At 40.2% G+C, this 23,769-nt stretch overlaps 4 protein-coding genes across 6 annotated transcripts; 2 read left to right on the forward strand and 2 right to left on the reverse strand.

Annotated features, from left to right (window-relative positions):
• Window positions 1–2,388: 2,388 nt before the first annotated feature.
• LOC116214596 lies at window positions 2,389–5,211 on the reverse strand. Its single transcript, XM_031549978.1, has one exon. The coding sequence runs from the start codon at window positions 5,209–5,211 to the stop codon at window positions 2,389–2,391; it is 2,823 nt and encodes a 940-aa protein (XP_031405838.1).
• A 1,257-nt stretch (window positions 5,212–6,468) lies between these two features.
• Window positions 6,469–8,912, forward strand: LOC116213627 (cytochrome P450 CYP72A219-like). The gene is made up of 5 exons (XM_031548645.1): window positions 6,469–6,841; window positions 7,173–7,390; window positions 7,478–7,722; window positions 7,831–8,221; window positions 8,302–8,912. The coding sequence occupies exons 1-5, from the start codon at window positions 6,475–6,477 to the stop codon at window positions 8,725–8,727; spliced, it is 1,647 nt and encodes a 548-aa protein (XP_031404505.1). The 5' UTR covers window positions 6,469–6,474; the 3' UTR covers window positions 8,728–8,912.
• A 562-nt stretch (window positions 8,913–9,474) lies between these two features.
• LOC116213625 (probable ubiquitin-conjugating enzyme E2 26) lies at window positions 9,475–15,432 on the reverse strand. Of its 3 annotated transcripts, none has more exons than XM_031548643.1 (10): window positions 15,279–15,432; window positions 15,002–15,095; window positions 13,829–13,969; window positions 12,605–13,738; window positions 12,458–12,521; window positions 12,028–12,167; window positions 11,624–11,935; window positions 10,756–11,024; window positions 10,035–10,105; window positions 9,475–9,674 (listed from the first exon to the last, which is right to left on the reverse strand). In XM_031548643.1, the coding sequence occupies exons 1-9, from the start codon at window positions 15,308–15,310 to the stop codon at window positions 10,051–10,053; spliced, it is 2,241 nt and encodes a 746-aa protein (XP_031404503.1). In that variant the 5' UTR covers window positions 15,311–15,432; the 3' UTR covers window positions 9,475–9,674; window positions 10,035–10,050. The 3 variants fall into 3 exon arrangements, with proteins under 3 accessions (XP_031404503.1, XP_031404504.1, XP_031404502.1); XM_031548644.1 differs by having other exon boundaries at window positions 9,475–9,704; XM_031548642.1 differs by lacking the exon at window positions 9,475–9,674 and having other exon boundaries at window positions 9,911–10,105.
• Window positions 15,433–21,429: 5,997 nt separating this feature from the next.
• On the forward strand, window positions 21,430–22,675 carry LOC116213630 (metallothionein-like protein type 3). Its single transcript, XM_031548649.1, has 3 exons — window positions 21,430–21,586; window positions 21,973–22,020; window positions 22,401–22,675. The coding sequence occupies exons 1-3, from the start codon at window positions 21,537–21,539 to the stop codon at window positions 22,501–22,503; spliced, it is 201 nt and encodes a 66-aa protein (XP_031404509.1). The 5' UTR covers window positions 21,430–21,536; the 3' UTR covers window positions 22,504–22,675.
• Window positions 22,676–23,769: the final 1,094 nt, after the last annotated feature.

A 23,769-nucleotide genomic window follows, 5' to 3' on the forward strand; every position in this document is an offset into this window, starting at 1 on the left:
GCTTCTTCAAGTTTATCTATTCGCTAGCTTCTACTTTGGTAATAAGTTGAGGTAACGAAAATGAGAGAGATGGGTAGGTATCTCGGTGGGCCATTCTATCAATTTCAGCTGAATTTGATCTAAAAAGATGACTTGTACTTCACAAGGTAACAATTGATATATGTCAGCCGACATATCACGCTTAATGAATATAAAAAGATGTCAACTAACATATCACGCTGAACATGACTTTTATGTGCCAATTAGTTACACATATCGATGATTGGGTCAAGTGGTAGACGTCGCAGTTCAATATGTGAAATATCAATATCGCCATTTTACCTTGGAAACTAACCCGGATGTGGTTAGCATTTGAACTAAGAACTAGATGTCCGATGTTCCCTTTCTTTTTGGTCATCATCCTCGTTTTGATTGCACTTTTTGCTCGATCTCCCGACTGGATTAGTCAGACCCTATTGGGTTTCTGAATATCAGGGTACACACCGAAAAAAAAAATGTATTCGAATATTATTACGCTTTCTTCTAATTGGATAGTCCCTTTCACGGTGTCTTTTCTCGGATATTATTAATGCATTTTTCCAATTTTTAAGGTTTGTTTTTTTCGCTCTTTTCTCTGTTTTTTTCAATTAAATTTTATTAGTTGCTGCAGGATATGATCAACGACAAATGATTACCGGGGACCAATCTTCATTTTCCCATTTGTATTGTTGGCCCAATTTCATACCGCATTGACATTACTTCTTCCTTTTGCTTCTCTTTTTTCCCCTTCTCAATTGTTTATAATCGATTAAGAAGAAAGTCTGTGGAAAGAATCTTGCTAACATCCAACTGAATTTAATAAAAAAAAAGTGAACATATTTTATGCTTATCCATAAATTCTCTAAATATACTTAGTGCACATATTTTATGCTAGCAAGATATAGGAAACTGCATATATTTTATGCTAGCAAGATTTACCTGTCACGTTTCAACTTTTAAAACTGAATTCAGAAAATGTTGTTTATACCTCCTTTTCTTTTTCTGCTAATAAAATGTAATTTACAAGGTTTAGGATTGGTTTGGGAGTGTTATTACTGAAATAAAAGTGCTGAAGTATAATTGCTGAAAAATAAGTGTTGATTTTAAAATAAATAAAAGTGTTTGGGATGTAATAATTTGAAACTACTCAAATTAAAATTAATGTTTAAAATAAAAAATAAGCATAAACAGTTTTTGTGAGTATTTATCGACGTGTTGAAGAAAATCACGTTTCTAACCCCATAAATTAGTTAAATCATGATTTTGAAAGAATTCAGCAACCGTTGATTCTGTCGAAAACTCAAAAAATGAGCACTTATTAAACTTCCATCACACTCCCAAAGGATGCCTTACTTGGTTTTCATGCAAAACATGAGGTACTTTTGCCTTAATGATCCTTAATAAATGCAGGTGTAGATAGTTTCAAACTGGTCGTTGGTCAATGGGGAAAAGTCATTAAATTTTATGTTATTCAAGAAAAAAGAAACTGAAATAAAAAGAAAAGTGAAAATTATATACAGATATATATATATATATATATATATGAGCGTGTGTGTATCCATATATACACTGCAAGTGCAAGTAGAAGCTGAGTTTACAAGCCGAGTCAATTTGTGCTGCACGGTCCCCACATAGGCCGTCACGCTACAATTATGTTAAATGTTAAACTTAAGTATTAGTTTGACTCAAGTTGTCATAAACGTTTAATTTATTAGACATTTTTTGTCCAGAATCATAACAAGAAGTTAACCGTGTGAAATCAGTCTATGTGGTGTCTTCTAATTGGTCAAATAATATTTTTTTTTTGAAAAATAGGAAAGGAAAAAAAAAAAGAGGGGAGGAGATAAAGCAAGCGAAGGGACAACTTAATCAAAAGCTAAGGGTGCTTGAATTGGTTAAATTTAACAACCAACCACGTTAAATCAAGAGCTTGGGTTTCCAAATTGTATAATGATAATCCGCTCTTCAGACTTATATTATATACAGATCTGCATAGAGTATCAGCAATAATATGATATTTTATTTGGTTGGTTCGATAAATTATTCATGTCCAAAAGTGTTTCCTGTACCACCGACATCTTCATTGCAGGAGCTGTTTCTGTTATATATGTTAGTATCTAACAGTTTCCGGTGTTATGACTATCCATCAGACGTAGCTTGAACATGCCATATTAATGGAAGATTTATAAAAGTCCTTGCAAATAAGAAACCAGATGATTGAAATAACGGACATTACATGACTGTAAGATTCTGCAGATTCGGCGTCAGGATTATTGGTATGATACATCGACAGGCAGAAGACAAAGATGCTGATAGATCATGAAAGCTCACGCAGCTTCAAGTCTAGAGAACATATAAAGATCCCTTCGACTATGCATCACTAACTACTGGTACCTTCTCGTAACTGATCGAATTCTTTCGGAACTTCGGAGGAATTATGCAGCATCCCCCAAATCGCTGCTGAAGGTAGACTATGGCTGCGAAAGTGATACCTCCGAAAGGTATAATCACATCCCAAGCAGTAGAGTAAAAATCCGTGTCAGACGTCCCATAAATATACGAACCATCAAACTGGGTCTGGACGAAGTTATGGCCCCTCCAGAGATCGTATCCATGCGGAACCAGCCTGACCAAGGTCGTCCCAACATAGAACGGGGTTGAGAGGACTTTCTCGGTCGAGTCCCTTAAGAGGTTCAGCAGAATCTGAGGCAATAGAAACCCGTCAAGGACTAGTCCCGCGTAAGACTTCAATGCCCCCCACATGGAATTATCCGAACTGGTCTTCCAGTTCAAGAAAAGGACAGCAAAAGTTCCGAGCACGTATAACGGTAATGACAGGAGCAGAGCTTTCTTCTCCGCGCCCCGTGATTTTGTGTGATCGCCTTCGCCCCTTCTCGAGGAGAAACTCAGTTGGAGAAGGCGGAACTGGAACAAGAAAGCCACGAGGGTAGCTGCTCGCACCAGGACTTCATTAGCTTCGAGCCACCTCCCGCTCTCGAGGTAAAAGCTTTGCCGGTTTCGGGTTTCTAGGAATAAGGCCTCGAAGTTGAGCACAAGAGGGATTCCGGGTCCTAGCGAGAGGATGGTGAGCATGAGGAGCGAAGCGTAGGGAAGGACCTGAGAATGCTTTTGCACGTAGAGGATCTGAAAGCCGACCGAGATGCAAGAAAGTGTGTTGGAAATGAGGACCAGGGAGAGCTCCAAGTCGAGCCTCCAAATCGTCCTTGCGCTCACCTCAGCGTAGAATGCCGATGCAGAAATATTCAGCCTGTTGAAGTAAAGAGGGTCTGATCTCTTCCTCATGCTCTCAATACTTCCTTTTATGGTGTCTTTGGCTTTCTTCGAGTCCAGAGGAGGGAACTGGAACCTGATGAGGATTTCACAGTCTGTCGAGTCAGGCTTCAAGGTCTCGAGACTCCTGCAGCCCATCATACATAGCCTGCCAGTTTCCGTGTCATAGACCCCTTCAGCAGAAATCTTCATACTCTCATTCGAAACTGAAGATCCATTGAGGAGGCCAGTGGCAATACCAGCCCTGCCACTAGACTTCCCTTTCTCTAGCATCGTTAAGCTTATCTCGTAGGCGATGTTGAACTGACTCTCAGTGCTGGAATTGGTTTTAACCCCAGAATCACCAGTATTCATGTTTGATTCGGGCATTCCGTACGTGAATCGGTCAAATGCTCTATTTCCGACAAAAAGAGGGTAGGAGTAGCCCCAAGCAAGCTTCTTCCCCCCGGAAACTTCAACAGACATATCGAAGCTCAAATCACGAGAGAAACGATCAGGATATCTCCTCCTCCCTGTAGTCATGATTTCTTGCTTCTTTGCTGGGCACAACTGCTTTGTTCTCTTGACTTCGGAGTAGTTGTACTTCAACCCCGGGAGATCCAAGGCCTCGCTACCGGTATGTTGAATAACAATAGGATCAAAGTAACCCGACTCATTGGACCTCCTTGTGCTTCTAATCTCCCCCAACATAACATTCCGTTCCTTAATCGACCACGTTGCAGGAAACGAGAAGCTCAATTCAATCGAGCAGTCCTCGACACCAGCGGAAGAGAAAGACCCTCCAGTGGTATGTATCCTACAGGCTATGACCTGTAGCAGATTCTTCCTCTCGTCCCACCGCCCCTCACCAACCAACGTCATGCTTGGGTCGAAAGAGCTGAGATAACTGTAATCCATGACATTTGAAAGATGCACGAGAACCCGCACTTTCCGGTCATGGTCACTCTCCAAGCATCCAAGATGTCTCCAGGACATTGTTGAGGGTAATGAATGCAAACGTCCGAAGGGAGTGCAGTTCTTCGCAGGATCATCACAATTTGCAGCATGCTTCAACTTAATACTATAGCCGAGCATCTGAAAGGTCGAGCAGAATTGTCCGCTTCTGGGTGATAAGCCCACCGGGAGATTCCTCCCAAAGGCGCCAACTGTGCTTCCAGTTTCCTTGACCTCAGTAACCAGACTGTACTGGTAATTGCTCTGAGGGAACATCAAAAGCGATAGAGAGTCAAAGTGACGGTCATTATCATCACCGGAGCTCAAGCTCTCCAATGTCCCAGTGAACAAACTGGCGATATTCGCAGAATTTTTGACATTTTCCATCTTAAGCACGGCCTTGAGATTAAGATCACCGTCGCCCTCACGTTCGCTCGTGAAAGTTGAGCCAACCATACAGAGCTTCCCGGAAGTCTCTGACCAGAAACCTTCGAGCCGGAAGAAAACCCAGCTCCTGACTCTCTTCCGGCTGGGGCTTCTATGAAAGAAGCTAGGAAAGTAAGCCGTCCCATACGATCTGACTTCCGTAACGTAAAAGTCATCATAGTTGAAGACCCGGAGCAACAGGTCCGCTTCCACCTTGAGGACACCTTCACGGGCAGTTTCATGGACATCCCGAGTCTGGAACGTTAAGTGGTTAGAGGAATCAGAACTGGAATTGGCAAGAAAAGGAGGAGATGACGAAGGCAGAGTCTTCAGGATGTTACGGAGATTGCCGGAGTAGTACCCGGCATGATGTTGGGAGAGAGGGAAGGTGTCTACAGAGTAGGAGTTTATGTCAGATGCTGCTTCAGGGACGAATGAAGAACAGTGATCGGAGTAAGAGATTTGCTCCGCGAGGAGGCCGGCAGAGAGAGTGAAGAATGCGAGAGTGTGGATTTGGATCCATGGGAAGGTTGAAGGTCTCATTCTCATGAGGATAGGCAGTTGGATAGAAAAGAGAACTCAGAGACAGACACAGACTGAGGATCGTTGTTTGTTCTGCTCGTAATGCTTGGGGCTCTTATAAGAGGAAGTTTTTACTGTTTCCGCGTCCCGACTAGTTCCCAAAAACCGTAATTCCGGTGAATGACCATACCTTAATATGATATCTTTTCTATTACGTTGAAGGAAGAAGTAGAATAACATATTTGTGAATGTAAATATAGGATAAGTATAATATTTTAATTATACTTTATCATGGATTTATTATCAACAAAAAAGAAAAATCAAGTCGTCTTTTTTATTACGCTATATTTATTCTTATTACGCACATTCCATTATATTTTATATCATTCATTCCTAACAAACGTGATCTAAGATCCGAAAATAAAGCACATCGGGGCCATATACCATAGCCAACACTTCAAACGCAAAAGAACTTGAAACAAATTTCTGAAATTAAAAACCTAAACCGAGCCTACTATGCTATCGTAATGCAATTCTCTTCCCAAACGAGCTCTCTTTTTTTTTTTTTTTTTGGCCCTTTCATTTCCCGGAATTACAACAGTAATTGATGAAATGAGAGTTAAGAGTGCCCGCCAACTCTGAGTTGCCGGTCAATTTGGGCTACGAAAAAAGTCTTCGCCTGGTCTTCGTCTTTTGTCTGTCCCCCAATTAGAAGAATATATATTATCAATCAATGGCTCTCACGGTCATGAACGTGAACTCCAAGCCGAAGAGCACTGTGTGTGTGTGGGGCCCAGAGCAAAAGTAGTTGAGACTTTGGGAAACATTATTGATGGGCGTAGTCCACCCGTCGTACGTCGACGAGTTTTGTTTTCCTATTTATCGTCCTAAGTTACGTTCTTAACCACTCGGAATTCATGAAATGTAATATTATCATCATCCATTAGTGTTTTATTAAACGCGGAGTATCATCAGGATAATTATAGGCAACGCATCTTTCAGTAGATTTTTCTGCCTTCAAATATATCTCTTCGCCGTCTAATATAAGCTCTCGACTTAAACCGAATAACATGACATAACAAGTGCTTCTCCCCTCCCTTCACCAGACAAGGTCGGTGTTGATCGATGGATCAGAGGGACCGAAGGACAATCATAACAAGGATCCACAGGGACATAAATTTTCAAGGAACGAGAATAGTCATCGCGGATATTTTTTTCGGATGTCAACATTACTTGCACTCCAAGATGATAAGATCATTTACACATTTCTGAAGGTGCTTTGCCATGCCAATCCTCGACCTTATATTAATCCTTCTATCCCCACGTAGGTCCTCCACATTAACTAATCTCACTCGCAAAAAACACAAACAGATGGAAATGTCAGCTATGTCCATTGGAGTAGGACTAGCCATCCTTGCTCTCGCATTGTCATGGGCATGGAGGGTGCTGAACTGGTTGTGGCTGAGGCCGAAGAAACTCGAGAGGCTTCTCCGGGAACAAGGCTTCAAGGGGAATCCGTACAGACTCCTGTCCGGAGACCTGAAAGAGAGTACCAAGATGCTGAAAGAGTCGAGGTCTAGACCCATCGGACTCTCAGATGACCCAGTGCCCCGTATCTTCCCATTTGGCCTTCAATCTGTCAACACCTATGGTAAGTTGATCGAACATATTCCGGGAGCTCACAGATGGCCTGTCAGGCACATATCGGTAGCTAGTTGTTTTCACTGAATGTAACTGGACCTTCTTCCACTCGATTGGTTTTACTAGGAACCAACTTCGATGCACCTAACTGATCAATGACCAGACATAATTAAGTACTGCTGAAATCTTTTCCAGGCCTAATCTTTTCATGCGTCCTCCCCAAACATAAGCACCGAACTAGTCATAGACTGAAAGTTAAATTGAATCGGCTAGTTAAGAACTCATGTTTACTCGAACATTATACGATATGTTTTATATTAGCTTCGTGTGAAAATTTGCAGGAAAGGACTCTTTCATATGGCAGGGACCGACTCCAAGACTGAACATCATGAATCTTGAACATATCAAGGACATGTTCTCGAAGATACATGACTTTCAGAGACCACCTATTAACCCACTTGTCCGGGCACTTGCGACTGGACTTGCAACCTACGAGGGTGAGAAATGGGCAACTCACAGAAAAATCATCAACCCCGCTTTCCACCAAGAGAAACTCAAAGTAATCTCCACGAACCGATATATGAATAACTTGTTCTTGTTAAATGAAATGGATCGATGCTAATTTCTTTCGTCTTTTTCGTGGCAGCTCATGTTGCCTGCTTTTGTTTCAAGCTGCACCGAAATGGTGACAAGATGGGAGAAGCTGATATCAACAAACGAATCTATCGAGCTCGATGCCTGGCCCGACCTGCAGAATCTGACACGTGATGTGATTTCTCGAACAGCATTTGGGAGTAGCTATGAAGAAGGGAAGCGAATCTTTGAGTTTCAAGAGGAACAAGCTGAGCTTGCCATCAAATTCCTTCAATCAGTCTACATCCCAGGGTGGAGGTAAAAAAAGGACCTCATATCAGATTGATATCCGTAGTGTCCTGAATTACGATATCTTCGAGGAAGATAATGCATAAGTATGTACACATAATCTTCTGGTGCTTGTAGGTTTGTCCCCACGAAAATGAACAGGAGGATGAACTACGTGTCCGAAGAGATGCACTCTTTGCTTCGGGGGATCATCAGCAAAAGAGAAAATGAGTTGAAGACAGCGGAGGGCGCGCCTGGTGATCTGTTGGGACTGTTGCTGGAGTCGAACGCGAAGGAATTACGTGAAAACAGAGGAAACAAGTACAAGGGGCTGAGTACTCAAGACGTGATAGATGAGTGTAAGCAATTTTATTTTGCCGGGCAAGAGACAACCTCGGTCCTCCTTGTTTGGACAGTGATACTACTGAGTGTTCATCCTGAGTGGCAAAACCGGGCAAGAGAGGAGGTTCTGCAGGCATTTGGAAGAGATGGAAAACCCAACCTAGATGGTCTGAATCACCTCAAGATCGTAAGTCGAGATTTTAATTGAGCAGAATCATTTCTGACCTTAAGCTTGGTGATGATCTCTTGTACATATTCTGTTCACAGGTTACCATGATCTTGTACGAGGTTTTGAGGCTATACCCGCCGCTGGTATGGCTCGGTCGTTACATCCACAAGGAAATGAAACTCGGGAACCTTACTATACCAGCAGGAGTAGAACTTTCATTGCCCGTGCTACTTGTCCCCCGCGATAAAGAGCTCTGGGGAGAAGATGCCAAGGAATTCAAGCCTGAGAGGTTCTCGGAAGGAATCTCAAAGGCGACCAACAACCAAGTTATGTATTTCCCGTTCGGCTGGGGGCCTCGAATATGCATCGGGATGAACTTTGCATTGATCGAAGTGAAGATGGCAATGGCAATGATATTGCAACGGTTCTCATTCGAGCTTTCTCCTTCTTATGCCCATGCCCCGGCAACAAGCATCACTCTCCAACCCCAACATGGTGCTCAAGTCATTTTGCGTAGAGCTTAATGAGCTGCTGATACCCTGACGATATTGTCGATGACATAGTGCGCTCGGAATCTGATAGGTTTACCATCACTTCTTTTTATCGCATGATGTGAGTAGGTACGGACAACTGAGTATAGTAAAAATAAATAAATCCTCGTGAAATGGTTAATCTTAATTCCAATAAATAAAATCCTCGTTTTCAGTTCCGTTTGTGTGCTAATCAGAGTCCGATGCATCTATAACACATTCAAGCGAGCGAATGTCCGCTTCAATTACGATGATCTCTAATGTCACCGTAACTAAGGACGCTTGCAGGTCGAGACCGATTATTAGCCTTTCGGATGAGATGATGTTATCCCTTATCTATTATTCTTTGTGTACCGCTCTGCCATCACCTACACCATGTCCGATCAACTGAACACAAATTCACTAGTCTAGCTTCGTTCCCGTGTTTTGCATTTATCAAGAACTGTGCCCGGGAGAACCGGACCAATCTACATCGTTTTGCTTCAGGTTTTACAGTTTTCAGCATCTGACTAGCATCGGAAAACCCAAAAACCATAATACCGGCAATCACTCATCCTCTAATGGAAAAGCGAAATGAAAATCAAAGGCCGAATGATCTGAATGATCTAAGTTATCGTGATCGAAACAACTATTCGGAAAAACAAACACGGCGATGTCATTCGGATAAACTCGAGTCTTCATCTTCGTTGATTTGTCTACTTATATAGAATAATAATCAGTGGAGTCCTTTTTCGTGGGGTCAAGAACACGAGTCCCCATCAACAACGTTAAAATTATTGGATGCGCAGTCAAAAAGACGCTTTAATAAATGGCTCCACCGGAAGCATTGATCGCCTTTAGAATATCCCATCATCGTGTAAGACAAGTTCCCCGATGAGCTAAACGTTACAGCATAACCGGAACTTCTCCGGTTTCTTTAATTACTGGACGGCCCCTTTCATCTATATATGCACAGTCACATCAGCACTGAGCTTAAAGACCATTTATAAAGGGACAGTAAAATTACCGAGTCAAAAATCATGAACAAGATTGAAGCAGAATAAAATATTTATATATTCACAACTTGAGATTATACGCTTACCAAAAGGGAAAAAAAAGAAAAAAAAAAAAGAAAAAGGCTAGAGAATATACAAAATCAATTGGGCCTAGCCTAATGGAAAGCATGTCCATGGTAGCAGATCCCAAAAAAGAAATTAGGAAAACTCGCAGTCCAATAGAAAAGGAGAAGTTTATAATATTCAATAGGAATTTACCAAGAAGTAAAATTAAAAAAAGGAAACAAAAAATAAAAAAAGAAATACCTAATTGGTCGATACTTCAATAATTCTTTCCTTCATTGGTATAGGCTTTGACATGTCGTTGTCTTCTCTTCCTATTGGAAAGAACAAATTATTTGGAAAAAAGGGGATAAGAATATTGCCCCAATCAATCTAAATTAACTAAGAACATAGCCAGAGAGAGAGACAGAGAGAGAGAGAAAAAGATAAATAAACAATGCTTCCGGAGACAATTTATTACACCGGACCAATTTTGGAAGAGAAGGGCATGTTTGAATCAGAGGAACAGAAAAGATGATCGAGACTGACTCATAACCCGCACTTTATATAAAATTTAAGATCTTGTTATCTATAAATCCCAAGCATGTACATGAACCACTAGCATCGCTCAATGAGACAACACGGGACATGAATCAATTTTAAGCCCCGCTTCGGGTGGCCGATGACTCATCAAAACTCAATGTATACAGCTGCAGAGGCGAAATTAGCAACATTCGGATCAGTGACAAAATCTCATTTGTTCAATACTTAATCAGAAGCAGATCCGTTTGTCACCATATCTACACCCCCTATGTACACCAGCCAGAATTCATCATCCTAAAGTATCAAAAGGTAAGCCACTTGAATGAAAGCCCGGGCCGCTATGATCAGTTCTATCATCAGAGATTTAAAAGAAGTTTGCAATGTGCAAAGCCGGGTCCCAACTCAGTCAAGAGGTTCAATTATAGTAACTCCACCTACTTGCCTTTTGATCTCCATTGGGGGTGGTGGAGGAGCCAGGAACCTCTCGCATTCCTGGGCACCGATCTTCATGAATGCCTTTGCGAGGATCCCAATGTAGCCCGCAACTGTCTGCTTGAATTGGCTTGAGCAGCTCTTGTCTCCTGCATCAACATCCTGCACTCCACCTCTGACAAGACAGCCTACCTGAGCTCCTTCCACATAGGCTTTGCATGCCACTAATATATCTTGAGCTCGCTTATAGAAATGCCCCATAACGAAGTCCTCGAAATGCTATCACATTACAAAGGAGAAATGAGGAAAAAGCTAACCGTGCAAACACATGCCCATAAACATACATGTTTAATGTTCAAAAAAAAAAACAGAAAGAGAGAGAGAGAGAGACTTTTTATTTCTCGGTAACTACTATTTTGTGAATAAAACTTCAACAAATTTTCCTTTTTTATTTCCTTTTCTATTCAAAAAGGAGTTACCAGTCCTCAGGCATGCTACACAAAGCCAAGATTATCATATCTTGACAACAGAGGAATCTTTTCTCTAGATTTTGTTGGTGGTTGAGGTTCTTCCTAAGCCTACTAGCATATCATATTAAAGACTGCACCTCAATTTTGCCTGCATGCAAATATTCTCTCTTTTTGATATGTAAGACCGCCTTCTTTTAATACTAGATCATTTCCTAGTCTATGTTTAACTGATTCACACAATCATCTTCCAGCATTAAGGTAACCTAGTAGGAGGAAACATCTATACCAAAACGTGCGGATCTATAACACATTTAGAGCAGGTACAAGTCTAGAGATGAAAACAGTAATCATGTTCCATAATGTTAAGATAGCAGAATCCATCAAGATAAGAAAAACTTGAAACATTACCTTAGGAGGTGTTCTGATCACATACGTCATGGTCCTGAGCGACAGGATGAATGTGTCTTCATTATATTTCAGGGAATTCTTCTCGCCTTTGGCTGAGCCTTCCATACTCGCATACCCAGGCTCATTGAAGTATGGCTTCGCATTCAAAATAAGACCCTGTATGGATACCAAAACTTGTAGTATAGTTGAAACACCTGGCATCCACTTCTCATTCTTGTGACCAGACCAAGTGTTGAGAAGGCTCAGACACACTTTTCCAGTGTTGTATAGATTCGGATTGATTCGAAGGCCTCTAGAGTGATAGTAGACATGCTGCCAATAAGACCCTTAATATTAGATCAAAGCAAATGAAGCAAACAATGAGAATCAAACTAGAGAACTCATATAAGGATTCAGTCACTTACTGGTGGACAACTAGGATAGCCCAAGGGAAAGAAAACATCAAAGAAGTAAAGACCATCATGGTATGGGGTGCCTTCTGCTCCCACAATCACAGCTCTCAAAAGATCCATCCTTGTTTCATAAACCCTTACAAATATGGTATCTGTGCATAATAAAGAGCAGGAAATAATCAGTAAATGTCTCCTTGAGATCCTATCATCCTACAGCATAAAAACTGCTAATATCAACAATACAAATGTGCCTCCCACTTTACAATTTCCGCAAGTGCTACTTTCTAATTACATTCCCAAATAAGCATTCTGAGTCCAAAAACTCCACCAACCATCAAAAATCCAATTCTTAAAACTCAGTCAAAGAGAAATAGGCCCACAGATGGGAGGATAGGAAGCATATTGATAAAACCAACACAAGAATTAGAGCATCCGGACAAACCTGGCAAATCCTTCTCCAAGATCTTCCACTCCTCCTGGATTCTCTTAGCCCAACTTTTTGGAGGCTATTACCAAAACCACGTCAGAAGACATAATAAAAAAATAAAAATAAAATTTAAAAAGAAGAAAAGAATCCAGAAAAACTCACTTGCTTTACTGAAGAGCCACTTGCACTGTAGTGGTGATCTGAGTGATCTTGAACAGTGTCAAACCGTTTAAAATTCTCGAACCTCCTCACAACATCATCAGTATCATTGGAATGGTCTCCAGTAAGACTTTGAGGCACTTGACAGTCATCAGTATCTTCCTCAGGGAGAGTGTATACCGAGGGCGCAAAGGGCTCAATAAAAGTAGGGTAAGTTGCAGGAGAGGCATATGAGTGATTGAGAGAATACTTGGAAGGGTCCTTCATCCATGTCTTAAATGGATCTGGGCTGGAAGGCTTGTTCTGTGAGAAAATTTGTTGCGGAAAACTTGGATACGATGAACTACCAGAAACAGCCTGCGGAAAACTTGAATAGGATGAACTAACAGAAACGGTCGGCTCATTAACACCATGGGCCGTCATGCTTTGGTCCCAATTGTGAGGATTAACTCCATGAGGCTGCTTAGCACCAGCAAATTGACTTGAAGGGCTAAAGTTAGTAGAATTACTGGAAGAAACTGGTGACTTCTTATTCTTTAAAGACTCTAGAAGTCGCCGGGATTTGAATGACTCAAACCCAAAGGAGAAATTTCTGCTACTGCCTTTGCGTCCAGCTCGGTTCTTTTTGGTCTGCACAGATTGTGTAGGCAACCAAGGTGCTGATGGATCCACCTGAGGTGGATGACCCGCAGAGTTAGCTTGGCTAAGCGAGCCAGAAGTACTGTTAAATGTAGCATTCATCTCAAATGTGGCAGGTTGAGTCCAGCCAAAAGATTCTGTCTTTACAGCAAAGGCCGCAGTTTCTGGATGTAGGGAGCCTGAACTCTGCACAGTATTTCCAGCACCTGACTTCTCAGTTTTGGAAATATCAGGCAACCATGGTACCGGCGCCTCCACACCAGGAGGTATATCCATACTATCAAAATGAGCTTGCAGCAGATCATAATCATCATCATGATGCACCCCGTCTTCAATAATATAATCCATGTAGTCATCATCATATGAGACAAAATCATAAAAAGGCGCATCAGCATTATAGGAATTATGCGAGCCTTCTTCTAAACCATTCAGTTCTGTCCCATTCATTGCTCCAACTAAATCATCAGGGGGTATATACATATGGTCAGCTAAAGATTCCTGCAAGGGAAAATGAGTAGGAGGGGGATATGGAATGAGATAGAGAATCTCATGGCTAAAAGAGAAAAAGAACAAAGAAAGTTGGTGTACCTCAGAGTAACCATTTAAGCGACCATCAGAAACGTCCATCACGGCCTTCCCTTTCTTTATTTTATTCAGTTCCTTCTCAATAATTACAGCATCACCAGGGTCTTCATCGTCATCGATATCAATTACTTCATGAACAAAAGGCTGCAAAGTTTTTTTCCAATATATAAATTTAGATCAGGTTTTTCCTCAGCAATAATCTAAATACATATCCACAAGCGCCAATCTACATCAATCATTTTTCCCAAACAAAACCGGCGGAAAAGAAGAAAACTCAACATGAAAAACAAAAGGGGCAAAAACATGTCAGCAGGCAATATGGTAGAACTCAATATGATTCTCAGCAATTCAACAGGCAAAAGACTGTTATCTTATCGTTAATATAACTCAATAAAAACATGATAAAATAAGCGAATGAGTCAAAACATCAAGTGCCATTAAGATGAAAAGAAAAGAGAGACACAAAAGCATTCTAATATATTGAAAAGCCCATAGCCAAAATAGGATTTTCATATCACGATGCTCAATGAGGCTTTCGTGACCAAAAAGCAGGAACTAAGAGACGCAGCAGGCATCATTCACAGCCCTCTTCTCGCCAGCACTCATCCCAATTATTCCAAACTCACACAGTCATGAACCATTAACCTAAAAGGACAATAACCACTGCCATGCCCAAATTACGGATGCTAAGGGACTTACAAATCCTCAAACGACAAGCCCTCCGGGAAAAAAAAAAAAAAGCAAAAACACTTCTTGTTAGCGTTTTCATTCAACCATTGCTAGGAAGAAATACAATTTGAGGGCTTCATGCGAGGATCAAGTACATAAACCCCTCAAAATGCACTCTGCTTGCAAATCCTATGCTAATGTACAGAAAAATTAAGCTCTGCAAGTCACTCATGCAGCCAGGAATTCAAGCAGGTCTCGAAGGGTTCAGCTGCAACAGAGCTCAAGATTTCAAAAATACGAAATTTCAAAACACGCGACGCAAGCAAACAGGAAGAACTTATCGAATTCGAGAACCTGCCGAACCTATCCGACTGTGAACAACAGTCACGACACAAAAGAAGAAAGCACGAGGATCGCAGAATCGACGATCAAACAGTACGGGACACACTGATCGGAGCAGATTTTCACAGTCCACATGATCAAGAAAGCGAGGACCGACGGACTGACCTCCTTTTGCTTCAGCGGCTTAGACGACCGCGGCACTGGAGGCGGAATTTCGAAGACTTCGGCGTCCATGTCGACCGCCTGCAGCGCTCGTTTCCTATATGGCGAAGAGACAATACGAGAGGAGGTTAAACGATGGAAACGCAGAGGGCGAGAGAGAGAGAGAGAGACAGCGATCGATCGATCGCTCGCTAGAGAGAGAGAGAGAGAGAGAGGTTTCAGTGAGAGGGGAGACTGAGAGAGGGAAGAAGAAGAGAGAGAGAGAGAGAGAGAGCGAGACTTGGAATTCTGTTCCAGCGGCGACGGCTGCATTGGTTCGGCTTGGGGGGGTGGGGAAGACGACACGGGGAAAAGGCGTAACTCGGCTTGCTGGTTGGAGCCGGATGGCGGGAAGTTAGCCGAGTCGGCTGTTCTGTTTCCTCCTCTCTTCCTTCTTACTCATATTCTGAGAATCATTCCATTTTAGAGAGAGAGAGAGGAGCTGTGGCTTTTCGGCTTCGCGCCTGTGAGAGAGTGAGAGAGAGAGTGGAGTCAAATTTACCGCAGAGCCACTGTAATGTAAAGGCCGTCTCAGCTCACGCTCTTGTGGACTCGACCGGAGGAGGGATCCCCTGCGGTCACCTCCACGCCAGTCCTCGTGCAACCTTCCAAATTAAGAGTCCCCATAAGTTTTATTAAAATGACACCCCCTCTCGTGCGGTAGGACTAGGCATGCTACAGCTCATGCCCGAAATGACATACGTTGGCCCTGCCTTTCACAGCCGAGCGCCCACTGGTATGCGAGCCATGTTAGTGAGCGTGACTTGGCCGAGGGACAGCAATTGGCTGAATGATACGACGATTCTAAAATAAGTAAATGGAATGCGGAGACATGTCGGCTCACTATTGGGAGAGCGCGGCGTTGGCCAGTGGTATGGTGAAGTTGCCATATGTGTCATTAAATTTAAAATTACATGACATATTTGCAATTGTGATTTTATCACGGAATTAAGTATTGAAATTCAAAAAATGTATTTAAAATTACCCTTATTTTTTAATTGTTTTTTATATATACATAAATACATGAATATTAAAATAGTAAATTAGGCTTTTTATGCGATTTCGCTGTGCAAGTGAACCTTTCCTCGTGTAATTACTTGTCTAAATCGATCTTTGATATGAAATGGCAAAAATTCTAGTTTTTAAATCAAAGATTCTTAGGGAAAAAATAAAAGGGAATATTTCGTTTTCTTTTTGGGAAAAAAATGTATACAGATTGTATATTATATTATTTGTTATTTTTAGACTAAAATTTACAAGGATACCGGATAAATTTAGGTGCAAAAAGATTCATCATGAAATAAAATCAAATAACTTTCTTTAAAAAATTCAGATGCGGTCTCTAATTTAGAAGAAAAAAGGTAATTCTTATTGAAAGATATACCACATCTAAATTTTAAAGGAAATTTATTCGATTTTATTCCATAATGAATATTTTATAAGAGGTTTGTTAAATCTTCCTACTAATCCTCTTAAATTAATTAACCGTGAATATTATGAAAAAATATTAGGTATATATTTTAATGAAAACTTGCTATTTTTATCATTGTGATTGTTATCATCATCTCCACCGTTTGTTTTAATTATCGTTATCTAATAATATATTTTTCGGCGAGTAACTTCATGTCTAAATAATGTACCTTGTTAAATTAACTGGTTCCACTGAGGCAATAAAAAAATTATAAGAGGAAATATTTTTTTAAAGTGAAAAAAAAAACCGGACATTACCAAAATTTCAACCAGATATCGATGTGGTTGTATCTTGTGTAGATTTTGAATTTCTTTAAAGTCATGTATTCCCTCGCTTATAGTTTCTCTTTTGTCAAATTGATATTTGAGTAAAAAAAAAATATTTCTCTTTCAATATAAGTATGTTATGCTTTTAGAGACAGATTCTTGAAGGACATAAATAATTTAATGGTTAGCTAAAACTTCCGTCTCTTTTCAATATGGTATAATCGTCGTTTCAATTATCTGACAGTGAGACGGGGGCTTCAAGAGTATTTCATGTAACCATATTCCTAATGTTGACGCCATTAACATTGGTTGGATCAAAGATTTGTGATAATATTTGTTCGAGAAGTCGCGTCCGCTTTAAAAGATAAGGTTGTTTTGCAAGAAGATACTTCTCCCGCAGCTTAACTAGTTACTGTAGTGGTAATTTCATACAATTACCGACTTGATAAATCGGTTTGGTCCACGTGCAATCCTCGTGAGTGTTTGCCAAAAGGTACTTCTTTTGCAGTTTAATTTGTTATGGCACCGGCTTCATAATGACATGTTAATACTTTAATAGAACGATCGACTAAAATTTGAATCGGTTAAAAATAGTTGGTTGCCAAAGTTGAAGTAGATGAGCTTCCACCACTGCGTGAGATGCACTTCATGACTATTCCGATGAGCTTAGCAACAACGTGCTTGAAGCGCAACAAAGCGATTAACCCGAAATGATGTGAAAATCAAGCGGGTTAATTATTTGATTTCACACTTTGATATTTAGATCAAAAGCAACGAGACAAGAAAATTGACCATTCATCCAAAAAAAAAACAAAAAGAGAGACGAGACGAGAAAATAGTAGAGCTGATATGCGTGCTAAAAAGGTGTGTGTCACCAACTTATTTGGGTATACGTAAGAATAATTTCGGGGAGTTCACGTACTTGCACAAGTGAACATTGGTTAAACTATAAAGCATGCGATGTTTCTTGTCCGATGGAACCATCAAAGATTTTGACTTTCTTCATGCATATCACTTACAATTAGAAGAGACTGTTTTTCCTTTTTGCATAAATTTCGAAATTACTTCACTCTTTGAACATGATGTGAGTATTATGATGATGATAAAAAAAAATACTTGAGAGTCAAGCAAACAAAATATTGTTTTGTCAGAGGTTCAAAAGGCAGAGATTCTATTGACCAGATACCGCATTCCTGATCGTTCGATCACGGTACCAACTTCCAAAGCAAGGTAAATCCGACGGATGAGATAGAGAAGTTGACGACAGCTTTTGCCGAAGTGGGCCCTGCCTCCGTGATTTATAATAATAATAATGATCTATCAAAATCCTTTAGCCTAAAAAATGAAAATTCATTAAAATCCTGGGTTTATCTTTGTACGGTTATTTATTTATTATATGTCCTAAATTCATAGGCAAGAATTTCCACGTAATGGGGCATTTCAGGTAGGCCCCACATGCACGGGAAATATCATCGAAGTGGATAAAGTTTATTTATTATTTTAAAGAGACCAATTCAGACGTTGCTTTTCGTTTATGAAGTCAATCCCACAAGAGAAGAAAAATATAAATAAATCGAAGAAAAACATATCAATTTCCCCTAATTCAAAACACACTTCGGTGATAAAACAATAATAAATCGAATGTATCTTATTTCCCACAACAAACAAAATACCACATTCCATCTCCTCTCAATAATAGAGAGTTCATAAGCTATTTCCGCAGTTACCTTGCTCTTTAGTTAATATATCAATTGATATCAGATCATCTTCCGACCTCAAAATGATGATATCGTAGTGCCGAAAATGTATTTTTCTCTCGAACACCACGCTCCATTAAATCCTCGATAATCAAATTCAATCCATCATAAATATAAATTATAAATATATGACTTATAACTTTCCATGAGTTAAAGTTTTGAAATGGCATCACGATATCGTGCCAATTGTCATGTCCTCATTAATGATGACTCGAAATGTCTTGCAATCACAGGCCTACTTCATCCTAAGAGTATGCCTACTTTTATATATTGTATATAGATTACTGTAATTGACATGTTTCCCTTATTATTTCTAACATATATGCCTTCGAATTTGAAGAATGTCGTTTTTGATTGTCAATAATGAATCATTTACTAATCAAGATATATTGGAAAAGGAAGCCGGATTATGGAAACCGGAAATGCTCATATCATATTTATCTGTGACATTTGAACACGGCGATGCATTCCCTCGATGTAAACCGATCTCGGTGTTGTCGCGTGACATGACTGGATAAAATTGTTAATATCTAGATCAACTTATGAACTTAAGATAAAGTGGAAAAACCCAAATCCTAAAACATATTTTGGGCCTGCCACGTACCTGAATGGCCTTTCTTATCACACAGAAGCCCAATCCAAAGACTTCCCCGTCCAGCCCACCCATAAAATATAAGCCCCCGGGGGGATTTATGACCAAAGCGGGCTCTGTCTGTGTTCTTTTTTTTTTTTTTTTCTCGTTCTTTCGTGATAGTTTAATTTTCTAAAGGGTTCAGCAATATTTAACTTGGGAAAATTAGATTTCACGAGGGATTTGGTCACCTTATTATATAGATTAGGTTTTTCCTTTTTCGTGGTTGATGCAGAAAAAAAGATTTTCGAGTTGCTCCTTCGAGTCGATCGCCGCTCAAGACCTGCAAAAAAGGGCTATCGGGTTTGTGCCAGAGAACCCACTCCGATGCTCAAATTAGAAGAGTATTTCTATAAGAATGGAGATATTGATGCATGTATAGTATATATATATATAAAAAAAAATTGATTGGGCCCGAGTGATAACCTAAAAACGTTAATAGGCCGTTATTAAATTAATTAGGCCTTTTACAATTTTATTCGCCATTACGGGGTCGAAATTTATCTTCGCATTAGTGATAGTTTAATTTTCTAAAGGGTTCGGTAAAATTGAACTTGGACGAATTAGATTTCAAGAGGGATTTGGTCATTTTATTAAATGAATTAGGTAAAGACCGTTTATTTTCGTGATTGATGCAGGGAAAAAAAATCTTTGGGTTGCTCCTTCAGATTGATCGCCTCTCAAGACCTGCAAATAAGGTTCTGACATTCAAGTTAGAAGAGTATTTCTGGAGAGTAGTGTGTTCTAGAATTACCTTAGAGAACCAGTTCATATTATATACCGAGAACGGAGATGATTATGCACGCCATGTAGAGTATATATAATAAATGATTGGGCCTTCATCAAAAAAGAAAAATGATTGGGCCTCGGTGATGGATCTAAAAATGTTCATGGGCCGTTATTAACTAATTAGGCCTTTTACAATTTTATACGCCATTACAGGGTCGAAATTTACCTCACGTTTGCGATAGTTAATTTTCTAAAGGGTTTAGTAATATCGAACTTGGGCGAAGTAGATTTCACGAGGGATTTGATCACTTTATTAAAAAAAAAAAAGAAGAAGGTAAAGACCCCCGCGTTGCATGAACTCTAGTAATTCAATTTTTCTCTTACTTTTTTTTTTCGGTGTACACCTTGATATTTGAAAGTCTAATGGTACGTTTGGTTTCAGAGTTAAAGTAACTTTAATTTTGATTGTAAAAAATGACAAATAATTGTGTAGTGTGTTGAGTTAAAGTTAAAGTTAAAATTTTTGACTTGAGAAATGTGTATTTTTGTTATGTAGTGTGTTGAATTAAAGTTAAAGTTAATTTTTTTGTGATTTTAACTGCGAAACCAAACGGAGCATAATAGTTCCCGACTAATCCAACTCGAACTGAGCCAGCCACTGAGAGGGTAAAATTTCGACAATTGGATGGACAAAAATTATCGAGAATTTATACTTCCAACTCACGTGCATGACACTGACTGGAATATATGTTTCTCTTTGACATTTTATCCATGCCAAAGGCTCAAAAAAGATAAAGAAAGAATAAAACATCAGTCCCGATCAAAATAGTCTCTGACATACTTTGCTCTCATTTTCTTAGAGATAAATGTAAAATTGGATTCCTCTCATTTCAATCTCATAAGTCCCATAAGTCCCCGTGCAAAACATAGGAGAGATGATCGAGTCAAGTTCTTGGGGATTTTAAATGGATCATTGGATTTACAATTCGTATTCCATCAAAACCTGATACAGCACCATACGCACAAAGAAGAGAGGTCTCGATGTTTCTTGAATCGACATAGGATATTTCTATTCAATGTTACTCATCATCCATGTAAAATAAAAATAACAATGAAGAAATAAACGAAGACAGAGATATATCCAGCTCATCCCATGCGCTCATAACACGATATGATCCTCGATATATCGAGTCCCGGTCCACCACCCGAGTTGGATTTCAGTTCGGGGCATTTTAGCGATGATTTGAGTGCCCGGGAATTCGATTCAAAGCTCAAAAAGGACATAAGAGGATAAAGAGTGTTCATCTCCATCCTCCTTTCCCGTAAAAGAAGATTGAAGAGGACGTGAGAGGAGGATATGAGTCGTCCAACGCCTCTCCCATCGATTGTCAAGAGATTCCTTCGGGCTCGTTCTTCAGAGGCGTGTGCTGCTCTCATGCCTCTTGGGCCCACACAGGCCCATGCCCAAGTGGGCCCACGCTCAAAACAACCGACCATTACCCATTTGATTTCTTCCCTCCTCTCCTCGATCCACTATAAATAGAGGACTGACTCATGCAAGCTTGGGAACATAGCAAAGCAATCCAAACAAAGACAATCTCTCCTCGATACATACTCTCTGCTTGGTTTTCCATCCCTCGTCACCATGTCGGACATGTGCGGAAGCTGCGACTGCGCTGACAAGAGCCAGTGCGTGTAAGTATATTTTCTTTTACCCTGTGACAAGTTTTTGCCAAAACCATGGTCATGTCAGAAAACACCATGGCATCGAGTTTTTCTGCAAGAACTTTCAGGCAAGTACTAGGAGAGGATCCTAGGCGGTAGACCATAGAAGTGAAACTGCTACTGGCTATACATGTGTTTAGGAGGAAGAAGGATTAGAAATACGGGAGGCGTATGAGTTCAATCCCTTCACAATATAGTTCCAGAATCGGAAAATGGGAATTGATGGACTTTGTCAGATACTTGACATGGAGAGGACCACGATGACAATATAAACAATCAGAACCAAAGACATATATTGCTGCTATTACTTTCATGTTACAACGATCACTGAAACATCTGATGTTCTCTGATTGCAGGAAGAAAGGCAGCAGCTACACTGCTGATATTGTTGAGACTGAGATCAGGTACTATCCTGCTTAAACGATTGCTCTATAAGATTTACTGGGTATAACACCACAAGCAACCACCAACCAAAATCTCAAATGCCACCTAAACTCAATTGACAAACAAACAGATAGCGACTCATCGATCTCCTCTCAGAGATTGCATGAATGGCCAAAATGGTTGCTGATGGGAAAGTTGGGAGGAAACAACACACACAAACTTGGACGGATTGTCTAATCTTATAGTCACTTAGAAAAAAGATAGATCATCAACTAGTCAGGAAGCAAATTCTGATCCAAAGTGGGGAAATGTCATCATTATTGTATCTGTATAGCAGTAAATACTTAAAGAAGCAAAAAGTGGTTCATATTTCAATTCTGACATACCTTGAATTTTGCAGCTACACCAGCACCATGGTGATGGATGCTCCAGCAATGGAGAATGATGGCAAGTGCAAGTGTGGCACTAGCTGCAGCTGCACAAACTGCACCTGTGGCCACTGAGCACAGATCAAACAGTGCTATATGCACGAAAAGATGTAGTCGAGAATAATGTGATTGTGGTGTTTTGTCTGTTTCCTGTCTACCTCTGTCCTGTGTTGTGTCTGTGTCCTTCTACCTAATCACAATGTAATGGTTTGATACACTTCGAATGAAAACTTACTAGTGTCATCTACTGCTGCTTCCGCTCTCTTTACCAGGGCAACATAACTAGACCTCTGAATTATGACGCACAAATATGTGAATCGGGAGCTTGGTTGTTCAGTTGAAAATTAACCAAAATTAATGCAATTCATAACTACAATATGAGAAAGCAAGATCTGCCAAGCAATTACAGCCGATACAATTAATTTCATGCAAGAAATCCAAATAACATCTTAAATCCCATTGACGGAACAACGCTTGGGCCATGACACCTCTGATCAGCAGCCACAGAGTTGATGCATTAAGGGAAAGTGTGTGAATCATCACAGGAGCACACATATTGAGTGAGTATTACTCATCCATTTGGATGTGTACCACCCAATTAAAATGCCTGAAAGTAAGGAACTGGTCCCAGTCCTACAATGGACCCACAGATTCCCACTTCCAAGTATTTTGATTGGTTCTTACTCATGCAAAGTGGATGAGTAATACTCTTCGAATATTCAGTCCCATCACAGACCAAAAGCTGAAGAGGCCCGATGAAAATGTGAATAATATTTTTTACAGTCCAAACAGCTCAAGTTCATAAGTGGGAAAAAAGGGAGACATAAAAAGAGATAACATATAGAAGATACCTACTCATCCGCTTAGAAGTTTTAACAACATTCGAGCAACTTTCCCAAGAACGAATATGAAAGGATTAGGAAAAAAAAAGAAAAAGGAGTCAGGTCACCAATGGAAGCATATGTTCAGCTACTAATTTACTTATATGACCCAAGACGTGGAAAGGAAGTGATAAACAAACAAGAAAGACGGAATAGGGCCAAAACGATGCATCTCTGGAATCTACATACTTTCAAGAAAGGGAGATCAATAGCATCTTCGAGAAAGTATTCGTAAAAAGTCCAGTTCTTGGACGAATCAATGCTCAAAAGCCAAAGTGATTGTTATGTTCCCTGCTTTATTCCTTCCTGCAGCTATGGTACGGCATTGGTATCATCAGGTATCTGTGTGTGATTAGCACAGTAACTACGTACTCTAGAGGTTTCACGTCTTTCAGTTTATGAACTAAAATACCTCCCCGGTTTCATTTCAAACATTAAAGCCCTCTGCTCGGAGGCATTT

The sequence above is a fragment of the Punica granatum genome, chromosome 7 (assembly GCF_007655135.1).
Source record: "Punica granatum isolate Tunisia-2019 chromosome 7, ASM765513v2, whole genome shotgun sequence".
In the NCBI taxonomy this organism is placed as follows: Eukaryota; Viridiplantae; Streptophyta; class Magnoliopsida; order Myrtales; family Lythraceae; genus Punica; species Punica granatum.

Bases quoted from the DNA above. Each gene is read 5' to 3' on its own strand.
- LOC116213630 (XM_031548649.1), top strand. From the start codon at position 21,537: ATGTCGGACATGTGCGGAAGCTGCGACTGCGCTGACAAGAGCCAGTGC. The intron at 21,587-21,972 runs GTAAGTATATTT...CTCTGATTGCAG, and splicing joins GCTGACAAGAGCCAGTGCGT to GAAGAAAGGCAGCAGCTACA. The intron at 22,021-22,400 runs GTACTATCCTGC...TGAATTTTGCAG, and splicing joins ATTGTTGAGACTGAGATCAG to CTACACCAGCACCATGGTGA.
- LOC116214596 (XM_031549978.1), bottom strand. From the start codon at position 5,211: ATGAGACCTTCAACCTTCCCATGGATCCAAATCCACACTCTCGCATTC.
- LOC116213625 (XM_031548643.1), bottom strand. From the start codon at position 15,310: ATGCAGCCGTCGCCGCTGGAACAGAATTCCAA. The intron at 13,739-13,828 runs GTACACCAACTT...TTTCCCTTGCAG, and splicing joins GCTTAAATGGTTACTCTGAG to GAATCTTTAGCTGACCATAT. The intron at 12,522-12,604 runs GTGAGTTTTTCT...TTTTGGTAATAG, and splicing joins GTGGCTCTTCAGTAAAGCAA to CCTCCAAAAAGTTGGGCTAA.
- LOC116213627 (XM_031548645.1), top strand. From the start codon at position 6,475: ATGCCAATCCTCGACCTTATATTAATCCTTCTATCCCCACGTAGGTCC. The intron at 6,842-7,172 runs GTAAGTTGATCG...GAAAATTTGCAG, and splicing joins TCAATCTGTCAACACCTATG to GAAAGGACTCTTTCATATGG. The intron at 8,222-8,301 runs GTAAGTCGAGAT...TTCTGTTCACAG, and splicing joins GTCTGAATCACCTCAAGATC to GTTACCATGATCTTGTACGA.